This window comes from Spodoptera frugiperda, chromosome 27 (genome assembly GCF_023101765.2).
Source record: "Spodoptera frugiperda isolate SF20-4 chromosome 27, AGI-APGP_CSIRO_Sfru_2.0, whole genome shotgun sequence".
NCBI lineage: Eukaryota > Metazoa > Arthropoda > Insecta > Lepidoptera > Noctuidae > Spodoptera > Spodoptera frugiperda.
The window spans coordinates 7,507,327-7,533,320 of record NC_064238.1 but is presented as its reverse complement, the minus strand read 5'-3'; the positions used below and the strand labels follow the sequence as shown (position 1 = coordinate 7,533,320).

Genomic DNA, 25,994 nt, shown 5'->3' with positions numbered 1-25,994 from the left:
ATGGGGTAACGGTTCAATAGGTAATCCAATATTTTATAGTATGAATTCTATTCCGCAGTTTCCGTAACAAACGTTAAAAAATGTGATCTTATACTAATGGATATAAAATAGCTTAAAAATTGTAATGTAAAAAGTTTTGTCCAGTAGCTTGTAGTAGTCGACTTGTCCTTAATTCACAGTATTTTTATTTTACTTCCAGTACCTGTATCTCCATCATCGTCTGGCGGCGGAGCTGGCGGTGGGTCTGGCACACCTCTGTACCCTGGCGCGGCCTCCCATCCTCTCTCCTCCCTGCTGTCACAACAGAGGCTACTGGAGCTCTCCCGCTTCGGGCTCCGGCACTACGACATCGCGCACCATGTGCTGTCACAGCAAGGTGCTGTAACCAAGTTGCTTGGTAAGCAATTAAGGTTTACTTTTAAGTTCATCATCGCCAGCCAGAGGACGTCTGAACATTTTCTCAACAAATGAGACTCAGCTTTAACAATTCGTCATTACCTCTTTGACGGAGATGAATGAGACAACGCTACATTTTCTGGATCGTAGTCAACATTGTTTATAAGTTTTACTACGCTTTAATTTGTAAATTTTAATTTTAAGTTCAACATACTAGTGCCTAGTGCTTTTGGTTAGTTGTCAAAACTACGTTAACTAAGAAAGTATTAACAGTAGATTGCTTATATCCTGCAGCCCACAGAACTCGCTTACAAATTAAATTTAATAAAATCAGAATAAGAAATTTAATAAGAATCTTTTCTATAAGCGCATTCTCAGATGGACGCAATAAGTAAAATCTAAGAGAACCTTGTTAAAAAATAACCAGCATCTCCAAGTCTTTCTCCGATTTCCAATCAATTTTATTTAAGTCAATCCAATCGTGGTAAATATAGAAGATCCCTAACATCTCGTTTTACAGGAACGATGCAGTTTATTAGATAAACATCAGCGTCTCCTGTCTATCTTTCTACATAGAATTAATCACTTAATCAACTTGATTAGTGTATTTAATTAGCAAAAACACCATTAGGTGCTAATTAAGTAAAGTTAAAATGCACCTGTGACTATTGATGTACATTCAAGTACATTATTTTTAAACTTCTTATGAATTAATCTCCTTTAAGTGTTATGTAGTTGATGTAAATGTGGAATTTAATAGGCAAACAGTATTGGATGGGCATTTTTATCTAAATAAAAAAACAGTTAGACAGATACAATGTTAATAAGAAGTGTTTTTGTTTATATTCACAATGACTTTAGATCTTTTTCATTCCAATGAATAGTCTGAACCATACAGGTAAACTGTTGAGTAGGTATTGTGGTTTATAAAACCCATTATTACTTTTTACGTGTCCCGAAAATGTACATTATACCAACAACGTTTTAATAACCATGAAACGTCATCAAAAAGTGGGTGGCTACCTCTGCCTACCTCTTCAGGGAAAAACGACCGCGATATTATGTTGTTGGTAAAAACGTCAGCACCAAACCAGAACAGTGAATATTGATTTTTGTTAGCAATACTTGTATAGTTGGCTTTTATGTCCTTTTGATGACTTTGCAAACCATTTAAGTTATATTTGGCACATTTTATAGCTTAAAAATATCTTCATTATATATTTATTTGTGTTTTAGTCCTAATAATAATTCCGTCATTTTACTACATTTTGTTTTAAGGTTATTTTATCGTATGGGTTTTAGCAATAAACCTGTATCTGGTAGTTCTTTGAAATCACTTTCAATACTAAAAGAAAGGCCATAATTACGGTACCTATACACTTAGTCGGAATATACAGCAATCCATATCAAAGTGAACAGCGACATTACCTTTCTCAATAGCTCTTTTATCACGACAGGTGTAATATGAATATTTGATGGCTGCAGTGTGCGATACCTCCATATGTTGTCCTACAAACGACCAATCAATGGGTGTTATGAGAAATAAAAAAACTGAATTACATAAAACTGTTTGTATGTGTCCAGCCTTATAATCGAATGGGTGTCGCAAAATTGCCGGGTCATTTGAACGTTGTTTAATTAAAAAGAAAAACTCTTTGTTTACGTTGTTTTTCTTTGTTCGGTAAATTAAAGGGAAACCTGCTTATTATCGAGCTGCATTGGTGGAAAAATGTTGAGGGTTGTCACTTACGTGAATATAAAATTATAGGAATCGTTTTATTTACATAAATAAGTTGTGATTTCTTTGGATTTGTTGTAGGGTTTTACTTAATAAATTAACCATCGGCTCATCTCTTTCTTCTTCTTAATTAATTGCAATGCATTAATTAGGAACATCATAATTTTTAAGAGAACTTTAAAATTAAATCAATTGATGCCTTTTCATGTTACCTAGGCATTTAGGCACATAAGACACTAACCAAAATTATCCAAATTACGTTACGAAGACAGCCATGGGTAGAGCTTTATTACTCTAATAACTTTTACAAATTGTCACAAACTATTAGTTTTTCCTCAATTCCAAAGTTCAATTATACATTTACATCGATTTTACTTGACCGACCCACCTGAACACTCCTGGCATACAGTTAGAGGGCACACTTAACTTATTATACTTTACAAAAGTGAACCTTATCATGTTGTGATACGGCACGTGGTATTAAAGGATTTTTGTTAGAAAATTTCAATATGCTGGAGGGTAGATAATTGATAAAGCGAACTTATGCCTATTGGGTATCTGTTCTCTGTAATTAGTGTGCGTTTGTATTATTTATTGTATGTCGTAGTGGTGAGTCTTCAGCATATTGATTTATAGGTACGTACATCGTACGCTCTTTACAGAAAAGCCTGAGGCGTTATAGCCAACAACTAAGTTATTCGCCATAATTACTTCACTGGCCAGCATAGAATGTTCAATAATATTGTCAGCTGGTCACTCTATAGGTGTCCTGAAGTAGTAAACGTTAGGTCTTTCGTTTCTCCTTTTAACAGCATAAGTAAGGATAATAATCGTATATATGTTCGTATTTAGGTTAAAATACGGTTATTTCATTTCAAATATTTTTAAAATACAACTGCTTATTAACACTATAAATGATATCGGATCATCCAATGACAAGTTAGCAATTATCGAAAGCGACGCAGGCGCAATCCGAGTTTAACTCGTGTCTAATAACACGGTTAGGGCAAAAATCTCAATCGCTATTAATCACCGATAAGGATAAGGCATCGACAGAGTCTGCCGCGACGAAAGCTGCTATTGACGAAAGCTTAGATCCTAATCGATTCATAAAACTTGCAGCGTGTTAATTATAAGCCACCGGGGTGCGGATGAATGCGCCCGCGCTGCCGACGCGCCGCCTCGCCGCGAGCATGCGCTCCCGAGATCTCGATTGTCGATGTGAGAACTATCGTATCATCGACGATTTTTCATATCGACAACCCTTTATTTGACTGTTTCCTTTACAATTATCACAGCTGCCTTTCAATACAATCTCCATCTTTAACTGCTCCAACGAATCCGCGAAACTTTACACGCGCTACAATCATCTTCAATAATTCTGTTAACATAAAGAAGCAACAGGAAACCAGGAATTAATGTCCGGGACTTTGTCAACTGCTCATAGCAATTACTGCATTCGTTGATTAAAGTAAACAATGTAGATAGAGCTAATTGTTGAGCTATAATAGCAAGGTGAGTTCCAACCGAAGCGTGAGTTGACTATGACATTGCAGACACTTGGCCGTACTCAGTTAATTTTTTGAATTAGTTCTGTGAGCGGTGTGTAATTAGGACACGTGAGACACTTTGTGTTTGCTCAGGACTCGTGAACGGGCGATTTCAAAACCACTCGACCATTTACAGCAACGCGCACTATATTATTTTACGCCGTTTGAACATTCATATTTCTTACCAAATGTGCAGGGTTTTGTATTTAATTTAATTTTTATTTTCCTTTCAACGTTTTTATGCCAGGTCGGATTAGTGTTATTACTCTTTTTTTTTCTATTAAACCACCGGTTACATTTTATTCTACATAGATATTGTCGCATTCTGAGAATCAATTATATCCATTACAAATAACGTATTTACACGAGAAGGCTGAGTAGTTACGTTATAATTTTCCTATAGAAACAAGAGAGATGACGTGCGTCAAGGCATGGGTACAAACGGGTCGTTAAAACGATATTACACAAGATAGTGATATGTGCAAGAATACCATAAACGTAGAAACGGTATTGAGGCGAGCGCATATTATTATGAGAACAGAGGAGCGTAGTGTCAATCAATTTTCGCCGCTGGTGATTTCATAACGTCACGTGTCGGGTTCCCACGGAAGCCCGACTACAACCCGCCCAGGGCCGTCATGTCCAACCACTTAAGTATTTAACATAGGTACATAGCCTTAGCTTAAAAGTTATTATCTAGCCTAAACAATTTCTAAGCTGACGGCATGGAAATGGGCACGCATAAATAACGTTTCATGGCCGAGTTTGAGTATTAAATTGTTGGTTGCGATGCGAGCGGAGTGACGAATAAATTGCCCATACACTGTCTAGTTTGCCTCTTACAGATTAACTAAAGCACATGGGTTTATGCACTGCCACAAGCTGCGTGCATGAGTTATGTGCGAATCTCCTAATCGTCCATAAACTATGGCACGCCGAGCAGTTAGTAGCTTAGTTCGAGTTTCTAATTTTAAAGTGAAGCAATTTAACCACGGATGTTTGTTATAAATAATTTGGGAAGTCAAAAGCCACAAAAATCATAGACTGAGTAATTTGATATTAAACCGGTCATTTTATTTCGTCGTACGTAAATTAGTTGGTAGCTAATGATACCTACTCAAGATGATTGTCCGCGGATCGCCGCGGCCCGTAATGAAGCCGTATTTAGGCTTTGGTCCTATAATCAAAATTGAATTATCCCACTTGACATTCTTGCTTCAGAAATCATGCTTTTTCTTTTTCCGCTCCAATTCTCTAGGACAATTTGAATTTTTAATGGTCTTTGTTGTCAATAGGATGTTGTACCTAGTGAGTTGCTATGGATCTATGATTTACCCTCGGGTAATCACGTACGTACATGGGGGGATAATTTTTAACATATTATAAGTTTTCTTATTAGCTATAACTTCAATGTAATAAACATAGAGCAAAACTTGCAGAAGTGTTGATTTATAATCGGATTCAAATAGCACCTTAGTTTTTAAATTTATATTCAATAGAAAACCTACTGTAAGTAATATTGTTACAGCTAAATTATACGTCGTTTGGAACCATCTTCGGCTAAGTGAAATAATATCTACTGATGAGACATACCTATTGTTTAATGTCATAGACCTTACCTGATCCACTTCAGTAAGTTCGGTTCATAATATCTAATTGCTTCCGAGGGAGCAAGCGCAAACTGATTCAAGTTTCATACAAAAAAGTCGATCAATCACCGAATCAAGGCATCGTTAACACGCGTTGCATTATGTTCAATAAATCAGGCCATCCAGGCCCACTTCACCGCTAAAGATTTTGATCTATTAACTGGATGACAGCGCACTATTGGGCCGCGGTTAACTTTAGCGCCAGCCAATATAAAGACCCACTTCTGAATACTTTTAATACAAATTTAATTAACTGGATTCAGACCTTTTCTATGTCGTTTAAAAAGATCTTTGTGGGGGCACCGTGTAATGACTTAAAGCGTCCATAAACGACTCCTGTGTGGAAATTTATTAACACTCGTTTTGAGTGTGCATTGTCCCTTTGTGGCTCTCACTTCCTTAAGCGTACCGCTGATGATTAATTGCTCATCTTTGTTTTGCAATATAAGTCCCCGTTTAAAAGGAAAACAACAAAAACTTGAAGGGATTATTCGACACCTTGTTCGTGCATTGTGAATGTGTTTATGTAGTTTCTCTCGCGTTTATGGTGTAGTGTTAAACTTTCAATTGATTCGTGCCGATCATAGTTATGACGCTTATTATCATAACGAACACGACGTTCAGTATTTATGAAGCAGTTGAAAGATGGTCAGGTTAATTTATTGTTTTATTTTATTTATAACAACAACTACACGCAATATTAAAGAGCACTTCTGCGCGTTAAGCGCTGTCCAGCTGACGTGATAATTAGATAAATACAAGTACTTAAATAAATGTTTATATTCATTACATATGCAGCAGTTCGTATTATTACTCTATATGTGGTATAATTTCCTTAATTTTTATGTTTTTTCCTATTTTGTAATATATTACCCAAAGGTCTTAGCCATAAAATACATTAGTTCAAGTTTTAATATTTGAAATGTATGTAGCAACGGTATAGTAATTTTATCTACGTGCAAGAAATAAAATTTTCCAATTTGATGAGTATAAATAATTGAGGTGGAACAAGCTTAGTTTCCTTAGATCGTGCGTACGCGCCGGGAGCGCGCTTGTGTTTCACACAAATAATACACATTTAGCAAGAGTTTCAGTGGCTCACACGATCCGCCTCTGCCTAGGCAACGGCGAGTAATTGGCTCCGGTCATGCGATTACGTTTCTAGTCGATTTAATTATCGCAAAATGATCAGTGTGCCGGCCTCCTGCAATTTAGCTATCAATCAAGAGGAGAACGGTTATTGGCGTTCTGCGGCGGCCGAGTGGCAATATGGGTTTTCAATAGTTACAGTAAGACTGCAGTGAAAGGCGCTGCGATATTTCATGCACGTACTACGTAATGTTTGATGTTCCGCTGTCGCGTCACCCGCGCCGATCAATGCATCCGCTGCTCAAGCAATTATTTGTCCAATAGTTAAACGGTTACAATTTGTGTCGTGATTTAAAATTTTTTTCGTCGCGGTTCTTTTTGTTGTGTAAAAGAAGTATAATTTATTTGTATTATAAATAACTATATCCACTTATTAACATACAATTCACTTAAAGTTTTATGCATAAAAAATATAACGTAGATATTAAAGCCGCGACTATACTGAATTGGATGAAATTGACGCTGACTCAACAAAGGCCAGAAAAATCATTTATGAAATCAAACCAGACGAATGTATGTGTGACAGGAATAAATATTTTGACATTATAAATCAAGGCAAGTTTTTCTTACTTGCTGGAGTTCATCATAACTATGGCACCTTTTAAGGTTAATTAATAGAGAAAGAGGACAGTGAGCACCTAGATCATGTATACCTAGGTATTTTATAAGAATGTTTTTCTTTGTATAGGTATTTACGTATGGCGTTTAATTAACTATTTTAATAAACTTATGAATATTATCGCCACGTACTAAATCTATGTTGAAATAATTACATAAAATGTAGCGTTCGCTTTTTACAGTTTTGTATCACGCTACACTGCTTAATTACCCATACTTACCAACTTTCTATGGCCAATACCTACTACATATGAAAACACACAATTTTCTACATAAATTCATATCGTGGTCGTAATATTAAAATGGGTTTCACCTATTAAGGCGATGTGTCGCGGACCTCATGTTAACTCGAAATTGTGTTTTTGTTGGAGCAGTCCATTTTGGTCGGTAAGCTTTAGTCTTATCAAGACATAAAGAGACTTATGAATTCATCTTGAATGGCGTTGACAAAAATGTGAATATAAATAATGTGTTGAATAATTCAGCGTGTTATCGGTATGGAAGAGCGGTGTGCGCGTAAAAAGCGAGCGGTCCGCGCGCTGCCCGCCGGAATGCCGCAGCGCTGTTTTTACGTAATTGTCCTGATGCACGCACTCATCCATTATCTAACTGACTTAGGCACCCGAGAATATGTTGGTTTTTACTAGTCGCCCTAATCATAAGCCACTCCATAAGTCTACGGTTACAAGAATTTTCCGGCTTCGTAAACAATTATTTGCTTCAAGTTTCAGGAATCCACTTTCAATTGTTATGGATACAAAGTTTGCATGTTTTAGATGGATTGCTCAATACTTTGATTGAAATAGATGTATCAACACTTCCATACGTAGATCCAGAACGTCATTAATAGTATCCCACGTGTTTAAGCCCAATAAAAACAAATCCAGAGATAAACAATAATTAAAAATTCACGTCTCGTCACATGCAGGCTTCATTTAGCCGATGTCAATGATTCTGTAATTATTAATACTAATTTAAAGCTTTCATTGTTATTCTTGCCGCCGTGCTCGATTATCAATTTTTTGTGGGGACGCACGTCCACTGTCCTTTTAAATGTTAAATACAAATATTGATGTGCTGTTTTTAGATGTATTTTGAAGTTTATTACCATTCGAATAAGGGCTATGATGTAAAACTAAGTTTAGTGTTGCAAGTATTGTTTCGCGACAAGTAACTTGCGTTTACTCACGTTTAGCACTCAATGAAATTGCATCAATCGGTATCGTGTCGCTATTACTGGTATTTTTATTTGAACCTCTAATTTGATTTTGATTTTTCTTTTATTTCCTTCACCGATCAGCAGGTGACAGTTTGTTCAATATGTTTTTATCTACAACCGTGTCGCCAGTCAGAATCGTGATTGAAATCGTAAATCAAATCGGTTATGGTTGAAAATACTACCAAATATCAATTACCAACGACCTACTCTTCTATTCTATAGAAATGTGTTCATGTTCTATATTATTTTATGTACTTAGCATTTTTCTTAAAAATATTAATATTTAGTTTAGTCCAATACATCCTTTCAGTGTTATTAATGGTATATTTTTCTTGTTCCAGGCACTCTACGGCCACCTGGGCTTATCGGAGGCAGTAAGCCAAAAGTAGCGACTCCTGCCGTGGTCTCCAAGATAGAACAGTACAAAAGAGAGAACCCCACCATTTTTGCCTGGGAAATCCGGGAAAGACTTATTTCCGAAGGTAAATATACTAGCTAGCTACTTATTATTTTGTTTATGTACCTATGTCAGATTACTGCTTACTTAGCGCCCTTCAGAGAAAATAATATAACAGAAATCAGTTACATAAAAACTATTATAAATTAAAACACATTTACTTGATTCCCACGTACAATATAAATTACTTTCACACTATAAAAGTGAGGTAAAATATCGATATGTTCTCGATAAATATGTACTTAGATCGTACGCTAAAGCTTCTTAGTTACAACTCTAAAATCATTAACATTCTACGTTTATAAATACTCCAATTATCCACGGGAAATGGCGATACTATTGCTTATGTTCCTACCACGGACCGGTAAAATGTCTCAACTAGTTGGAACATTCTTTTAATTCTTTAATCTATTCGTATTAGAGCCTATAATCATTAAAGTTGTACATACTAATCCAATAATAAGACATAATTATAAACAGCAATTTATAAATTCAAATATAATATCCTTACGTTACAATTTATTTCTTTAATTACACAAATTCAGTTCAATAAACACGGTATTGGTTGTCTGTCTTCTGTGTTGAACACAAATTTATTCTGTTGTGGTTTTTGATGAGCCAACATGTATTTTTCTTTATTAATGAACAGAATAATAAGGTAGGTGTCGGTAATTAAAGTTATAACACATGCTCAAAAACATACCAACTGCGCATAGTTTAGTGTAAAGTCACTTTGAGTTGAAGAAATCATGAAACGCACTATTTAGTTTGACTAAGAATATATCTTAAGCCTAAATAAAGCAAATTCACGGTGTCATTTCTACATCACGTTGCATTAACAAGCTTTTCTAACTGCAACTTTTGGGCTACATTAAACAAAAATATTTAACAAAATGCAACGTAAATCGTCTTTTATCCCCGAAAGGGTAGGCGTATATTTCACAAAAAGCATCTTTCTAATTTCTCTACCCAAGTTCTGATCATGGAAACAAACAAACAATTATGGCTATGAACCACGAGGCTGTAGTCGCATAGCCGTTTCCTATACGTGTACCGTGCATGCTGTGGGCTATCACGAGCTAGGCCCAAGCAACTGTGCTCATTCAACGTGCACCCGCTAACGTGACGCAGTTTGCGGGACCGTTTTCTAAGACCATTAAAGTCCTACGTTTTATGTCGAGTATTGTACCGGAAAATATAATGTAGACTTTTGTAGCGTAGGAATAATTTCCCGGTTACTATTTCCTCTTTGAAATTGGTCCTAAGTTAAACTTCGTTCGGTTAATAAAATTCTTCTTGATGAAGCTGTTATTTTTCTGTCTCAATATCAGTAAAACCAGAAATATACTTCTTTAAAACAATATAAAATTATGAAAGAAGCCGATATCTCAAGTAAGACTGTTGCACAAGACTGAAGAAACAGTCTCTAAAACAAAATAAAAGATTCTACACACAAAAAAACTAAAACACATGTTAGATTGAAACAAAAGACAAACCAAAAGCTGTCAATCTAAATTGAAGTGCGTTCGGATGTCGAAGGATCTCTAGTTATAATAATATAATAAAGCGAACGTCGCGTAATACCGGTGAGCGACTCAAGTTACAGGCGTTGCGTGCGCGCACACACGATATGGAACCGTCTGATCATCGAATTATTACCGAGTTACCTTATTAAAATAATTTATGGCAATTTACAGATTGTTATTAACTCAATGAGTGGAGTTCTTTAGACGTTTTCATATATCATTGCGGTATGGATGACGTGCGAATTGTGTAGCTCGTGTAATTGAGACTGATCTGTCTAAGAACTGGTTTAAATGAACCAGGAAATGATTAGAAGTTGGTTTAAGTCAGGGTTAAGCTTATTATCTTACCTAGTAAATGAGTGGGTTGTATCTTCATCTATTATGTTTAATTGTGGATATAATGCAAGTTATTAAGAAATAGATATTTTCAATAAGTAAGTTTAAAGTCCTAGTTTCAATCTTTAGTACCTAACATTTAACCAGATAAATGAAAGCTTTTAAGCTATACATAAATTACCTACCATTTTAAATATTTTATTTATTCAAATAGTGATGACGATGTACTTCCTTAAGTGCAAAATTTTCCTAGCAACAAAACTACCACCACCGAAAAACAAGGTCACCTCACCCACAAGCTGCGAACCGCTCAGTGTAGCCAGAAACCAAACACTTATCTAATTATAGGATTAAAGTATTTGAGTAATGAACTTTAGATGAGTGTCAAACAGTTTCGGCAGGGCAATAGGCAAAGCCATTCAAGTGCAAGCCCGAATATGGTCTGTTAGTTTTGTAAATGGCCGCGGTAGCTGACGGCGGATATAATGTAATCCGAGAACATCTATTGGATTTTGTGTCTATGTGCGAGCAACACAATGCTTTAGGTATCATTATATGTATTATGTAAGCGAGCCTATGTGTAAAGGTCACACACTCAAATTTATTCGGGCATGTTCTTATGTGCACGCATAGTAAAGGTGAAATACTATACATAGGTTACGGCACAGTGCGCAAATTAAAATTAGAGAAACATATTCATTACTTTTTAGTTATTGCAGAATCTCTTTCACTATTAAATAGTAGTTAATTTTAAGACTATGTTAACGACTTATTTCCTTTTTTCACAACGCCTATTTTGACCAGTATTTGAACATAATGTGAAAAAACCAATTCTTTTCAAGCATGACACTCTTTAAAGGGATATTTCGGTATATACCTATTACATAATTCAGTTACTGTAAAAGCCGTTTAAATGAAGCCCAACTTCGTCTAATCCTGATGTTCAGTTTACGTTGACCACAGTTTAATAAATTGTGTAGAAAATTATGTCAATCTGTTTTCTTTTGATCTCGAGATCAAATGAAACAATTTTGACAAAATTTCTACGCAATAAAGAGCAATAAATAAGAATGTCGCGTAGTGCCGCGGGACTCAAGCCAACTGCACAATAAATGTGTCACTAAATCGGAGGGCTTTGAGTATAAAGATGTCGTTGTTACACATAATATGCAAGTATATTTTTATATAATGTCATTATATTCGAACCAAATACCCCAATTTCCTGCTGCAAAACGTATATTTTTCACAATTTGAATATATAATTCGGTTTCCACTCATTATTTTTTATATCTGCGCAGTAAAATTCAGATTACTTTCATAAGATTTACCAGTCGAATGTTAAGTATCCTGCAACTAACCACAGCACAAATTCTAATATTGTTAGCCATAGTACAAACATAACGATTATTGTGGACATTTGTTGAAATGTCTTTTCCTATAACGTAACAACGACACACAAACATGCTCACACACATATCTTAGAGTACGATGGGCGTCTTTAGCTCAGAGGCCAACGAGCCAATTGCGATAATTGCACCAACGACACCTCTCGTGCCCATGCGTGACGTTAAACATCAACAACTGAAAGAAAATACGGCTTAAGCGCCCGTCAATTGTGCGATGTATTCACATTCAACCGTACAACAGAATAAAGTTCAAAATCGCAATCCTAATTAAAAGTCATTAATGCGTTCGTCGTCAAAGGACGTTCTTTGCCTTGATGTTTTCTCTAGTGCAGTGCAGTTCGGTAGGGTGCGTGCGATCGCATTGGAACTGGTTTTGCTTACAAGACCACTTCTGGTTTACGATATCAGTGGGGACCGGATTAGGAGACGATAACATTCTTGATGGGAAACACTGTGCTAAACTGAGTTGTTAAATTGGTTCGCAGCCATTAAATCCACAGGGGGCGCCGTAACTTCAGAGCACATGATTGGGTTAACGTCTATATAAAACACGTTTTATTTACACGACTTTATAATACTTGGAAAACATTTCTTATAGTTAAGTCAAATATTAACATACAGTAAAATCGAAGACAACAATAACCGTTTCCTGATGCCCACCATCCTTATAAAAATATCAATATCTGATTGGTGCAAACAGAATTCACGAAAATTCTTCAAATTTTTGAGCCTCAATTAGTAAGTATGAGTATCTACTCATATTGATACTGATACTTGAGGGAAGCAATTCTGATTATAAATAATATGTGAACCAGTTCTTTTGAAGGGTTCGAACAATTGCTCAGTGAGCGTTTTTATTTTTTTATGTTTTTTGTTCTTATCTCTGCGACCGGCTGACATTATCGTCATTTGTTGAAATGTGTTTAAAATAATTGCTTGAGCGCAGTGAGCGCTCATGCCTCCGTTGTATGCGAAAATTGCACGCGATCCCATGTCAGTCGGTTGTTTTGCGTAAATGCTCACATATTTGTCGTAAACGTTGCTGTATTTAAATAAATTCTGTAGCATTTTAAGTCGAAATATTCAAAAATTTACCGCTAGCTTTTGTGGTTACGATTTACACTTAAAATTGAATGGCTTTATTGCATCAGGAATGCTTTGTTCAATTTAGACGGTTTGGATTGTCCGGGGTTGTAGTTATGATTGATTCCATTAGATCTGTCGATGGTTTCGGTGTATCAAAGTATGTTGACCGGCGCGGACCACCTGCCGACTAGGGAGCCCCGAATAACTATTACTTTTACAGAAGTATTAATATACTACAACTGACATGACTTAATTTTTTTTTAGTTTTGAATCTATTTTCTTCTCACAAGTACTTGGTAACTGATTTTATTGAGCTTCAACTTAACGACTAAATTAAAGGCAAGATTTTATAATATTGGGTCTAGTACAAAATTATTTCGCTGAGTATTCATGACAGTTCTTTATGTTGTTGAGTCGTTTATGTGATTGAACTCCACTGAAGTTACTAGTGTGCAAGAATTGCAGTGAAAATGCATGTGTTGGCTTGCCCAAAACAAAATAGATCTAATCCTTTCTTGTGTACAAAACATATTAATAAGTAGGATGCTAATTTAGGTAAAATTTAAAAAATATTTAACTAAATGTTTGTAAGTCTGTGGTCAATCAAAAAATATGTGTAAGTAATAGAAATTTAATCAAATTATAACAAAATGACCACGCTCAACGGTCGAGCCTTTTGTCATTAGCGCGTGCCCGAGCAATGCGCATCTATTCCACTTGCCTAAATTGATTAAAGTTACATCTGCATTGTCGGCACGTATCTGCCTACACTCAATTTAATTTCTCCAACAATAATATTTAGTTCTCGCTACACAATAGTCGCCTGTTGATAACTATCCATCAAACTATTCCGCGTATTCAAGATATTTGAAGATGCTTGTAAAAAATCCAGCTTTCATATTATCTATATATTAATACGTGAAGCAAAAACTTTGTAAATGTTTTTACGAAAATTGCGCGGACGTAGGAGCATAAAATTTGGTACACTTATAGTTTATGTGTAGGAGAAGTGCATAGCGCTAATATTTTTCAAAAATAATGCTTATAAAGTACATTAAATCAATAAATAAAACATTACACACACATGCATAGTAACTGATCGTATTTGACAAAACGTCAAAATCGATAGACATTGCGATGATATTCTCACGTCTCATATGAAAAGAGTTTTATAAAAGAGTTTGAATTAAATAAAAATTATCCTTCAACGTACGTTAAGTGGTATTGTAAATTAAATCATATATGGTCGAATTTCGGCCACTAGGCGACCACTAGTATTTATAAAAATATGACTCGTCCCGAAAGGTCCAATTTATTTTAACTTAATATTTATACAAACGGTGACTACAAAAGGAATGTGTCAAAAACGCAACCACTCGAGAGCGGTGCACGTCTGTCGATCGTTTTCCGACGAGCAGTTATTAAAACAGAGCAGCTCATCGAAGCCAGCTAAATTTTAATAAGGTATCCACTACCGTCTTTGTTAGCGGTGACGAGGCAGTTTTGGACAATGGCTTGCGCAACTTATCGACTAAATCGATATCGGTTTACGAGGCGTTACGGGCGGCTCTAGCTACTGACCATATTTTGATTAATTGCATTCTTAGCCCACAAACTGTATGGGTTACGTTGAGGCCCAAATTATTGGCTGGCGCCGATTAATTAGCGAAACGGATGACGAGTAAGTTTACGGTTGGGGTGTTAAAATGTTTTGGTCGGCCATAAAAACACTTTTATAATTTATTGTTCCCTGTTAATGTTGTTTTTACAATCTGCGTTTAGTGATCATTTTTAAACTCACATTTCCGATCTACTTTAGTACCGTAATATTATGTCCAATTTCTTCGATATAAATATTAATGTTAGTACGATACGGTACTCAAAGATAGAATGAGCATTTTTTGTCTTTTGACATTTACTAACAAGGTCCCACCTCGTTCGCCGTTATTGTACGGTCGAAATAAATCAAATCGATCTCTACACAGCTTCCAATAAACCGATACATTTATTGATTTGTTACAGCATTAAATTGGTTCCCAGCAGTGCATCACATCAACAGTGTTGCCCGACGCTGGGAGGGTCACGGTCATGATTTCGGATTTAGGTTTTGGAGAACCTTTAATCGTTGCCTGAACATGGCACTATAAAAACACGTTTTGATCAGTTTTTGCTTAGCCATTGTCGTGTTATTGAATTACCTAATGGGCTTTGTAAGTTTTGAAAGCGATCAACGTTGCACAAGAATGGTATCTGTACATAAATAAATCGTTCCGATTATCGTTTATTGTAGTGCTATTTGTAGCGATCGAATTGTGGGTTGTCATTTTACATTTAATTGTTGCAGGACAGGTTGTTATTCAAATGATATGGGAGCTAGATATTGCGGGTCGATTATTCATCTCGGGTTGGCACATCTTTTGTGACTTTGGCCATTGAGAGCTAATTGAAACGAGTGGAGCGCGTGTGCGTAGGGTAGGCGTTTAGCGCAACGGTTGCGCGAGGCCCCCTGGAGGTACAGACACCTTTTTACTCAGTCGACGCGGCGGGTGCCGCTTGATTGCATCCGATCTCATCGTTTTATGTTCCCCATAAAGCCAACAATAATTCATTTAGACGACGTGACGCCACTCATTCGTTAACTGGTTCTAGACGTCCAATGAGGACGTGATTTTTATTTTGGAGCGACAGCACTGAAGGAAGCGTCTAATCGTCTTCAAATTAGAATTTGAGCTTTGATGGAAAACTGTTCTGTTGAGAAACGGTGAGTTCAAAAGAACTTATAATTAACTACTTAATAAACGACAAACTAGGCGCCTACAGGTCTGATTGTACTTACGACACGGTTATTAATTAAATAAAGCAGACTATTTTACAAGATTTATTATATCTAACCGAATTTAAACGAAAGGGGTTAAAACATCCAATATTATTTAATTGGTATAATTTACAGTAGGTAGTTTGTTTTCTGAACGGTATAAAGAGTTTTAAGGTGATTGATTCCTTTTCTTCAAATTTATCTTTTCTTTTGATAACATTTCAGGACCTTTTTGCTGGAATTTACAGTTCGTACCAAATAAATATCAATAATAGGTAAAGTCAATTAATTGATATCTAATATCTATTAGTATCACCTATTTACCTATGTGATATTTTAGTTGTCCGTTAATAATGAGGTTCTGCAGTGAATTAATCAGCCTGTAATTAAGGCTGCAATAAATGATAACAAAATTTGTATTGATTATAAAATTGATTACAGTTAATGTCTCACAGATTGAGATCAAACACCTAATCTATTGAATAAGTACAGCCTCAGTTTATCAAAGTCTATTTGGAATTTAATCATCATTCTCGAATAATGTTGCACCGAACAAAACCACTAAATAATATCGGAATTCGTGTTCAATTCTAGTTAGACAAACAATTTCGCCAAATAAGCGTCAAGCTAATTAATTGCCTTAGACATTTGAAATATTGTTTAAAGCTAATTAGCGTGGTTCGATAGAATCCGACATCCGTCGCGTTACCAGCCGAACGTATCGAAGAACCGGTATAAGTAAAACAAACAAACAAATTCATTCCAAACCATTAGGCACGAGATCCGACTGTTAATGTCTCAATTTAGAAACGAGCGTAAATCTTCAAAGGCGTGACAATTACTGTTACTTCCCGGCATTACAAACAAAAAGGTTTTCCGTCAATTATCGATAAATTAACCCGATTAAACAGTCTATAGCCAGACGGCGCCGGAGTGCCTTATCTTTGGACATGCCACGCTTTTAGGCAGGTACCAACTAACAACACTCGGACGCAGAAACATTAAGATTTTTAAAGCAATTTGCTTTTTATTAGGATGCCACGGGAATCTAAATCACTTGCTTCATGTTTAACGCTGCATATTTCAATTTATGCCTTCATTCAAGAGACACGCAGCAATTAAGAGCTTATATAAAATAATTGTTATGTATCAACACTCAACACCTATTATCTTGAGCAAATGTAATGCAATCGCTTTCGTAAAGCGCGCACGTATAAATGTTGTTAATTCGATAATTAATCGCTTTCCGCCGTATAATGATGGGATAAGAAAAAACTCTATCGCTTTTAATTGTGCCGTTACCGACAGCCCCTGCGTACTGATGTATAAGATGCTCTTTATGTTGTAGACATCTAACCTTTTAATAGAAGCGGACCCTATTGTGACTAATCATGATTAAACGACTTTAGACAAATTGCATGACCGTGACTAAGCATGTAGGATCCGGGCCCGATCCCAAATCATTAAAAGAACAATTATAGATATCGCATTCCCACCTGCAACCTGTTGATGGATAATGATCTGCCTCTAAACAAATACTACCACTAGGACCACTGATCGGTGCTCATTGTCTGTAAAGTTCGGTAAAATTATATGATACCACACAGTACACTCATTATAATGCAATCAGCTGCAGAAAAGTCAATCATTTCGCACAGTATACACTGATGAAATAACATGTTATCAGATCATTGACAGTAACGCGTATAATGGTGATTTTTTCATAATAAAATTATTATCGACTTATCCAAATTGAAAACACGCCCGTGTAGAACGTTGTCGATCGAAACTATCGATAGGCTACGTGCTTGTTACTAGACAAAAACCAATTTAACTGTTCAGTTAAAGATCATTGAAGTTTTTTGTTATTTAAAAGAATAGAAGACGAAGTAGATTAAGTAGCGGCGACGCGTCGCTGAGCTCCCACAAAACGTTAAGAGATTTTCAACGGGTTGTTTTATTTTTGAAAAACGGCTGCTCCCATTGTAATTAGAGATCTTGACTGGTAAGTGATGACTAGTCACCATTGTAGTATTCTCAGCTATCAAGCTTTTGACTTTTGACGTCCAGCGGCACAGAAGGCGGTTCTATCGAGCCTTCGTCTCAACGCACCGATTACGAGCCAAACAAATTGTGTAGAGGGCACCTTTTTATACATTTCGACGTGCTAACAATGAACGAAGCCGCGCAACTGATCATTACCATTATACTGTATAAGGCTTTGTGTTTTGAGTAAATTATAACAGGTACGTTTTGTGTTTTATTTGATACGTCAAGCGGTGGTTGCGCTGAAGCGCGCCGGCCCGCCTCACAATAGTGCTTCATTATCAACGGTGACCGCCTTTAAATCCATCTTCATGAATCGCAATAGTCTCAAGCGTTATTATAATAATTATTATACACGTCCGTGAGGTACATCAAATCGTTTCCTTATAACAAACAATTGACGGGGTGGCATATTTTTAAACGCGACTGCGTAATTTTCTATTGCGGTTCGTATATTATAGAAAATGTCTCTTTATCCGGTCACGTGCACAACAATCATTAAGCAATTAGGTTCAATTATTGTTCCTGGATATAATTGTCTTAAGTTACAACGTACTTGCTTAAATGACTGGCTTGCATTAAATGGATCTATTCTACGTAAATGCGGACAAATTGCCTTTGAACATTGGTACGTACGATAAAGTGCGAGTAATACATGCCGAGTCTGAACAAGCAGTTGTTGTAGTTATTAGTTATGAAAATTGTTTGGGATTACTGCCGTTATTAGTCCAAGTAAGTGGTTATGTCGATTGCAATATGCACCTAATGACAAAACAATAATTGTTTTAGCTTCCTTGTAGTGTTTACTTTGGGTGCAATTGTTCTGTTGAAGCTCTATTCCTCGATATTTTTGCCTTGTTCTGTTCACAAGCCACATTCAGCCTGTAATTAGCAGGTCTATGGGACGCTATCGTTTAGCTAATTAAAGGCACCAGCTAATAAATGGAGACATCTAGTAGTTATCGTAGCTTCAGTTATTACGACCAATTTGTGTGCTTTAGAAATTAGTGTTGATTTATAGCTACTGAACTATCAACTCTTTAACACTTTCAATTCAATTTCTAATGTTATTGTGATTTTTTTTTCATTCAGCTATGATGTTGTTATTGTCATTTAAAATATTCTATAGCACTTCATGATTTCGTAAATATTGCATTCTCTGGGTAGAAAATTCTTTCAGAACTAGGATTTGTTTCAGTTTTAAATTTACTGAACAAAAAGTTATCTTGAATTGATTGACCCATAAATCAATCGCTATCTATTAAAAGATTTTGAGAACCTTATATCTTTCCAAACAACGTAAAGTAATTCTAGAAAAGAAGTAAAAATATTTAATATTTCTGTATATTACTTTATACATTACATTCACACTCAGACACAAACCAGTATTCATGAATGAAGAATAAAAGAGCAATCAAAAGTGGAGTTATTTAAAACATAACAGTTGAGTGGCTTGCTCGGTAGCTCAACAACGAATCCTACGACAATTACACTCGGACAGGCTATGATTAAATTATGGCACTTACTTCGAGTGTTTCCTGAAAATTACATGGGATGGCTCTCCAAGGCTGCACCGGCACGCGATCGAGGCACGCAGTTAACTCGCGCGCACATTTAGTTTACGTTACAACACGTTCAGAGCTCGGGTTTGAGCCTTAAATTATGTCATGCAAATCAATCATTCAAAAATATGTTACATTTTCCTTAATTTCCTGATACACTTCAAAACTTTTGTGGAGGCCTGTGTTCAGAAGTGGATATCATGTAGCTGTTGATGATGATGATGACTCTTCAAAATTCCAATGATCATAATTATACTCTAAATATCAACAGACATCATTGTCATTGATATGTACCATGAATATCGATCACGTTGTGATTCTGACACTGATTCTTAAGAACGACGATCAGCTCGTACGTCAATCATTTGATGATTACCAACAATTCACCCAAGTTATGTAGTGTGTAGGTGATCATTATGGTGTTACTATCCAAGTATAAATTACTGAGTATTGATATAATGTTGTACACGTGCTTATTGATGATTAAATCATCCTATATAACAACAATTTTATATGGATTGTTTCCAATATGAGAAATTGATTACTTGAACACTAGTAAGTTTACGTAGGATTGATATTATGATGTGTAAGATGTAAATCAAAGAGTAAACAATTATTAATTATGTACATTTTCAGTTGATTACATAAACCAGTTCCAATAAGTGGTCATGTACACTTATAACCGTATTCATGCAGGTTAATTTTTCGTTAATAGATAAAGTTAATTGGTATTCGTACACCAGGATGCTTAGGAGGAACAAAACAAACTTAACAAAAAAAAGGAAACATGACAACCGCGTTTCTACAATTTTCCAAGTCACTTGTAGAATAATTACAATAATCATGGAGTAGCATAAGCTGATTGTGTTGCTTAATGCTATAAGTGCAGGCGATTTTAAAACGCGACCAATGACGCATCGGTTTTAACGCGCGACCATAATTTTATGCACATTTGTGTTGCGTTCTAAGAGACACCGTGTTTCAAAACTGCTCTACATAATTACTATATTCGTGCTTAAAGCGAAATGTTTCTAGCAAGGTGTGCATTAACACTAAGTACAGCTCACTGAGTATAACCATCGCGGTTACTTAACTTGAAAAACAACATTCACTGCTTATGTTGTTGTAATGACGATTTCTGTTCGCTATTCCTGATTTTGGTTATTTGTATATGAGCTTGTAAACTTATAAAAATTGCAAATTAATGGTTTTTTTTTCGATATTAACTGTGTACTCCAGAAAGTAAAGGTTAAAAGAGTTATTATCCTGTTTTCTTTGTATTGTACATAATAAACTTAATTACTTTTTCGGTATCTTAATGAAATATTTTTCTTTGTCCACAGGAGTCTGTACAAACGCTACTGCCCCCAGTGTATCGTCAATTAACAGGATACTAAGGAACAGGGCTGCAGAACGAGCTGCGGCTGAGTTTGCGAGGGCTGCAGGCTATGGGCTGTATGCCGCTCCTCCCCCTTATGGAGCATTCCCTTGGGGAGGCGGTGGAGGAGTGTGGCCTCCTGGCTCACTACCCTTACCTCCTGGAGTACCTGGCCCGCCGTCAGGAGTACCACACCCTGACGTTAACCAAGGATTCCTATCTTCTGGCCGGGGATTAATAGGTAAAAATATTTATACAAAATAGATATATCTATACATATAATAAAATCGTAGAAAAGTGTTGTCTGTACATTGAAAATAAAAATAAAAAAAATAGCAGGGGTTATTGTTATGTCGATGTCGAACCCAAAAATGTAATTAACTTTTTTTTTGTCTGTTTGTCTGTTTGTCTGTTTGTCTGTTTGTCTGTTCGTCTGTGCGCGCTAATCTCAGAAACGGCTGATCCGAGTTGGATGCGGTTTTCACGAATATATTGTGGGATGCTTAAATTTACATTTAGTGTTTGTTTCATGTCAATCGGTTCATAAATAAAAAAGTTATGTCAAATTAAATAATCACGTCGAACATTCTATGCTTATACCATTAATCTCCGCAACTATTTGACGGATTTGGTTGAAATTTGGTACAGATATAGTTTAGAACCTTAGAAAGGACATAGATATATTTTTATTTCAAAAATCAAAAAATAAAAATAAGTTTATTTGTTGGGTTTTCCTGGTTTTTTGGTTAAACTATTTAACGTAGGTTTAGTTTGATATCGATTATTAGTAGTTACTGTAGTTAGTTTTTTTAATAAAATTGTAAGTCTAATTTTTTTTTAATTAGATTAGATTTAAGTCGTTTCTTTTAAATTATTTAGTTTAAGCTTGGTTATTATAGCATAGAGGATAGGTTGTAATATAGTTTCTTTTTTAATTGTTATAAATTCGTAATTCGTAGCTTTCTTTAGTTTTAAGTTAGTTTAAGTCCGTTTTTAAACTATTTTTTCAATGCCCTAAGTGAGTATACATCTATTAAATTCAAACGCAGAGCTCATTATGTTGATTTTTGAAGAGTTCCCTGGAATATCTTCCACATCTCATTTTTGAAGAGATCCCGCGAGATCGGGAACTATGTGGTTAACACCAAAAATTTGCCGGAAGTCACTATTCCACGCGAACGAAGTCGCGGGCAAAAGCTAGTTTATATATAAATGTGTATAGGTTTAATATGTGCGTTTTATTAATGTTTGTCCTTTGTTAACGAAACAGATGTAGACGGTGATGACTCCGGTTCATTAGACGGAGAACAACCGAAGTTCAGAAGAAACCGCACTACCTTCAGCCAAGACCAGCTGGAAGAATTAGAGAAAGAATTTGAAAAATCTCATTATCCCTGCGTCTCCACACGAGAAAGACTAGCATCCAAAACATCATTATCAGAAGCACGAGTTCAGGTAAATAGCTCAAATGACTTGACCTTTTGCATAATTATACAGATCCATATCAAATAAAATCTACAAAGATGTCAATAAAAGACTCTACTTTTTCAATTTGCATTAATTTGAATTTGTTAACATTGATGACAGAATACTAATCATTTTTATTTACCGTTACTGACAGGTTTGGTTTTCCAACAGACGAGCCAAGTGGAGACGCCATCAGCGCATGAATCTCCTGAAGCGCGGTGGCGGCTCGCCCCCGCACCGCCTGCCCCACTCCCCCTCCCGCTCCCGCTCCCGCTCTCGCTCCCTCTCTCCCACGCGCGTCTCCTACCACACCCCGCAAATGGGCGGAGAAAATAGCGCATTCAAAGCTCTTTCGCACCAAGACACCAACGCCCTGAAGGCATTTGCGCATCAACAATTCGATGCGAACGCACTGAAAGCACTTTCACAGCAGACAGCGTTTGATGGAAGCGCTTTTAAACCGCACCCTGCATTACAGAATAGCGCGTTTAAATCACTAGTACCACATTCAGCGGCTGCAGCATTGTTGGCGGCGCAGTCGATCCAGTTGGCTCGAGGATACGAGTCGCATTCGGACTCGGACGAGGAGATCAACGTGCACGACGAGAGTGACAACGAGGAGCGGCCGCGGAGGTCGCGGTCGCCGAGCCCGCGCCGGCAGCGACCCACCTCCAGCGACCTGCCACTACAACTCACTAAACACGATCGTTGATACAGTCATTATAATTAATTTATTTACATTTTACCTACATAAAGTATTACAATTATCATTCCTATCGAATGTCCATGTTCCGAATAATTATGTAAATTAAGATTCTAGAGTGCTAATACTCCAGTTAGTTTGTAAATTAATGTAAATACCTATGTAGATATTGGAGTTGTTAATTAGTGTAAAGAAGACATGATTAATTATAGCGATGCACAAACTCCCTTTTAGTAGGTAAATAGGCGAGTAGTTGGTGATTTGTTGAACTGTAATGTTGTGGGGTACACAAGGCAAATAAATATGTTCGATTTCAATGGAGGCAGTTTCGGTAAAGGTGTATAGTTGTAAATAAAGTTAGACAGTCGCGACTGAAGTTGGTCAGTGGACCCTGGCGCAACACATATTTGTAATAGACAAGGACTCTAACTGGTTTGTACTTAGACAATGTGATACTTCGAGCGAGTATACCAAAGTATTATTAATCAATGGTAAAAAGTGGTTTCAGGAGAAAAAAAAGTTCCTAACGTGTTTCATATCTACAGAGTAATACAAAATTTAGACATATTTACACCGATTTTAGATGATTACAAACATTTGAAAAGTATTTGTTAGACACGGAATAAGGTCACTAAAGTTTATTATTTCGGCACTATTTATAGAATTCGTTAATTGGGCGCTCTGCATTTCGCCCCAAGTTGTACTTAAGTAGTTATTTTTGTAAATATTATTACAATGAGCGTTGTATACTATTTATTGCTTAGAAAATTAATAATTATTGTAAAATATAGGAGACAGTTTACATACGTACCTAAATATTACAAAAATATGAAAATAAATCATTAAATTATCTATTTTGTTTTACTTTTACTTAATAAGTACCTATAATAAAACAAGCTATTCCATACAGACGTTCCCTATTTAAATATTGTGATGAGTCCACATCCAAGTAACTCAAATGATTTTGTTATTTTGGCGTTCCTGATTTAAGTCTATAAGGCATATTGTTTAGTTTTTTACGTGTTTAGTCTCTGACTTCCATGTGTTAAATGTTATGCATACCTGTTATTTGCATGGTTACTGAAATGCCTTTATTTTGTTGGTTATTTTAATTGAATATGTGGGTGACTGTGTTGTTGGTGTGCTTATTGTTAAATAAATAAATAAATAAATAAATATTCACTTATATTCAGTAAAGCATTATGTGAAAAGATTTAACTTGATAAAGAAAAATTTTGTTTAGTGGACTTAATCTGGGGGTACGGCAGTGCCTCCGCCAAGTCGAGCATATGTAATTTACTAAGGCCAACATTACTGAAACTTTCTTAACCCATCCATGTATCATGTATCATCACCTGATGGTAAGCAATCGCGGCCGCCCAAAGACACCCGAACGCCAGTGTGCGTTGCCAGCCTTTTGGGCATTAGGAATTTAAGGATTGTAGAGGAATTGGAGATTGGAAAGGGGTACCCCCCTTGGGCCTCCGGTAACCTCAGTCACAAAACGAAACACAAAGCAAGCGTTGGGGCGTGGTATCACTCCGGTCGAGCCGGCCTATTCGTGCCGTGTCTACAATATAGCCTAAAAATTAAATGAACACTAGTAGATCAAAATTAGGGTGCATCCTAATAACCAAAAAAAGGTAGGCAGATTCAATTGCCTAGACTCCCAGACCAAAAAAGACAATAATCTGGGATTATTATGATACTCATGTAATTATGGATGAAAGTGGGACAAATAAAACGGTTATTTAATACATAATTATCATGATATCCTACAAAAGGTATGAGAAAAAGTTACATAATTTTAAGTGGAAAAAGTTTAAATCCGGCGATCGGTTATTAAGTCCACGAACGATAGAGTTGTAATTCTCCCTTTGTCAGTATTGCAACGACAATTATCCCCTTTTTTCCTCATTGTTATTAAACCGATTCACTTCTTCCCGGATATCGACAATCACGATGGTGAAAGCTGATCGGAGTTAACAGAAAAACCTGGCTTCAGTAACAATGGTTGTTGGACACTGGGTATCACATTCCTACCTACCTATACACACCAATTAATCTTATCCTGGATTAAAAACTTTCGATAAAGTTGATGTAATTGGTTTGGATTTTGTAACAAATTGATCTAGAACGGATTCGACCTTCAAACCTTCAAGAAAATAACGTATTCCTTTTTAAAAGGCCGGCAACGCACCTGTGACTCAAGACTCACTTGACTCAAGAGGTTGACTCCTCTTGTGTTGTCCATGGGCGGCACTGATCGCTTACCATCAGCTGTGATCTTCATGGTTGTTTGTCCCCTATTCCATAAAAATGGTAATTATTAGAAAGTGTATGTTTTGTAAACAATCTTATATTTTTTAAACAGGAGATAGGACTGTATGGCTACATATCGCTTCCAGATAACTGCCTGGAAGTGATTAGGGAAAGCCTACCTACAAAATGTAAAGTAGTTAACGTTATATTTGATGGTGAGGTATTAAATGGAGTATAAGGATAGGTACTTTCTATCGATATTCATACTTCCATTATACTTACTACTGAAAAATCTGTTAATCCTATAAAACTTAATTAATAAGTACCTATGCTGAATGGCTGCAGTTCAAAAACAGACGATGATTCAGAGAGGAATTAAAAAAAGCAAAATAAGACTGTGTGTAATATAAACGTAGGTGTAATTAGCGAGTAAGTAAATAGACAGATTTCATTGTAACATACGCTGAGAGGAGACATTATTGGGGCTTAAAATGTCCACTAGTCCTAATCATGAAGTGGACAGTAGACACAAATGTACAAATAATATCTTATATTTATATTGTATATGTAGTTTGCGAGTAAATGTGCATATTATGTAGATGTAGTATCATTAACAAATTGGCGATGGCGC

General features: G+C 36.1%; 1 protein-coding gene across 2 annotated transcripts in view; it reads left to right on the top strand.

Moving 5' to 3' along the window:
• The window catches only part of LOC118263843 (paired box protein Pax-6), a 36,167-nt gene extending 12,214 nt beyond the window's left edge, over nucleotides 1–23,953 (top strand). Inside the window, exons 2-6 of one of the 2 annotated variants that reach the window (XM_035576036.2) lie at nucleotides 200–376; nucleotides 8,661–8,801; nucleotides 20,897–21,172; nucleotides 22,202–22,386; nucleotides 22,553–23,953. In XM_035576036.2, the coding sequence (XP_035431929.1) occupies nucleotides 200–376; nucleotides 8,661–8,801; nucleotides 20,897–21,172; nucleotides 22,202–22,386; nucleotides 22,553–23,110 (1,337 nt within the window). In that variant the 3' untranslated portion in view covers nucleotides 23,111–23,953. Of the gene's footprint in view, nucleotides 1–199; nucleotides 398–8,660; nucleotides 8,802–20,896; nucleotides 21,173–22,201; nucleotides 22,387–22,552 lie in introns of both variants that reach the window. The other variant, XM_035576035.2, reaches the window with a different exon arrangement.
• Nucleotides 23,954–25,994: the final 2,041 nt, after the last annotated feature.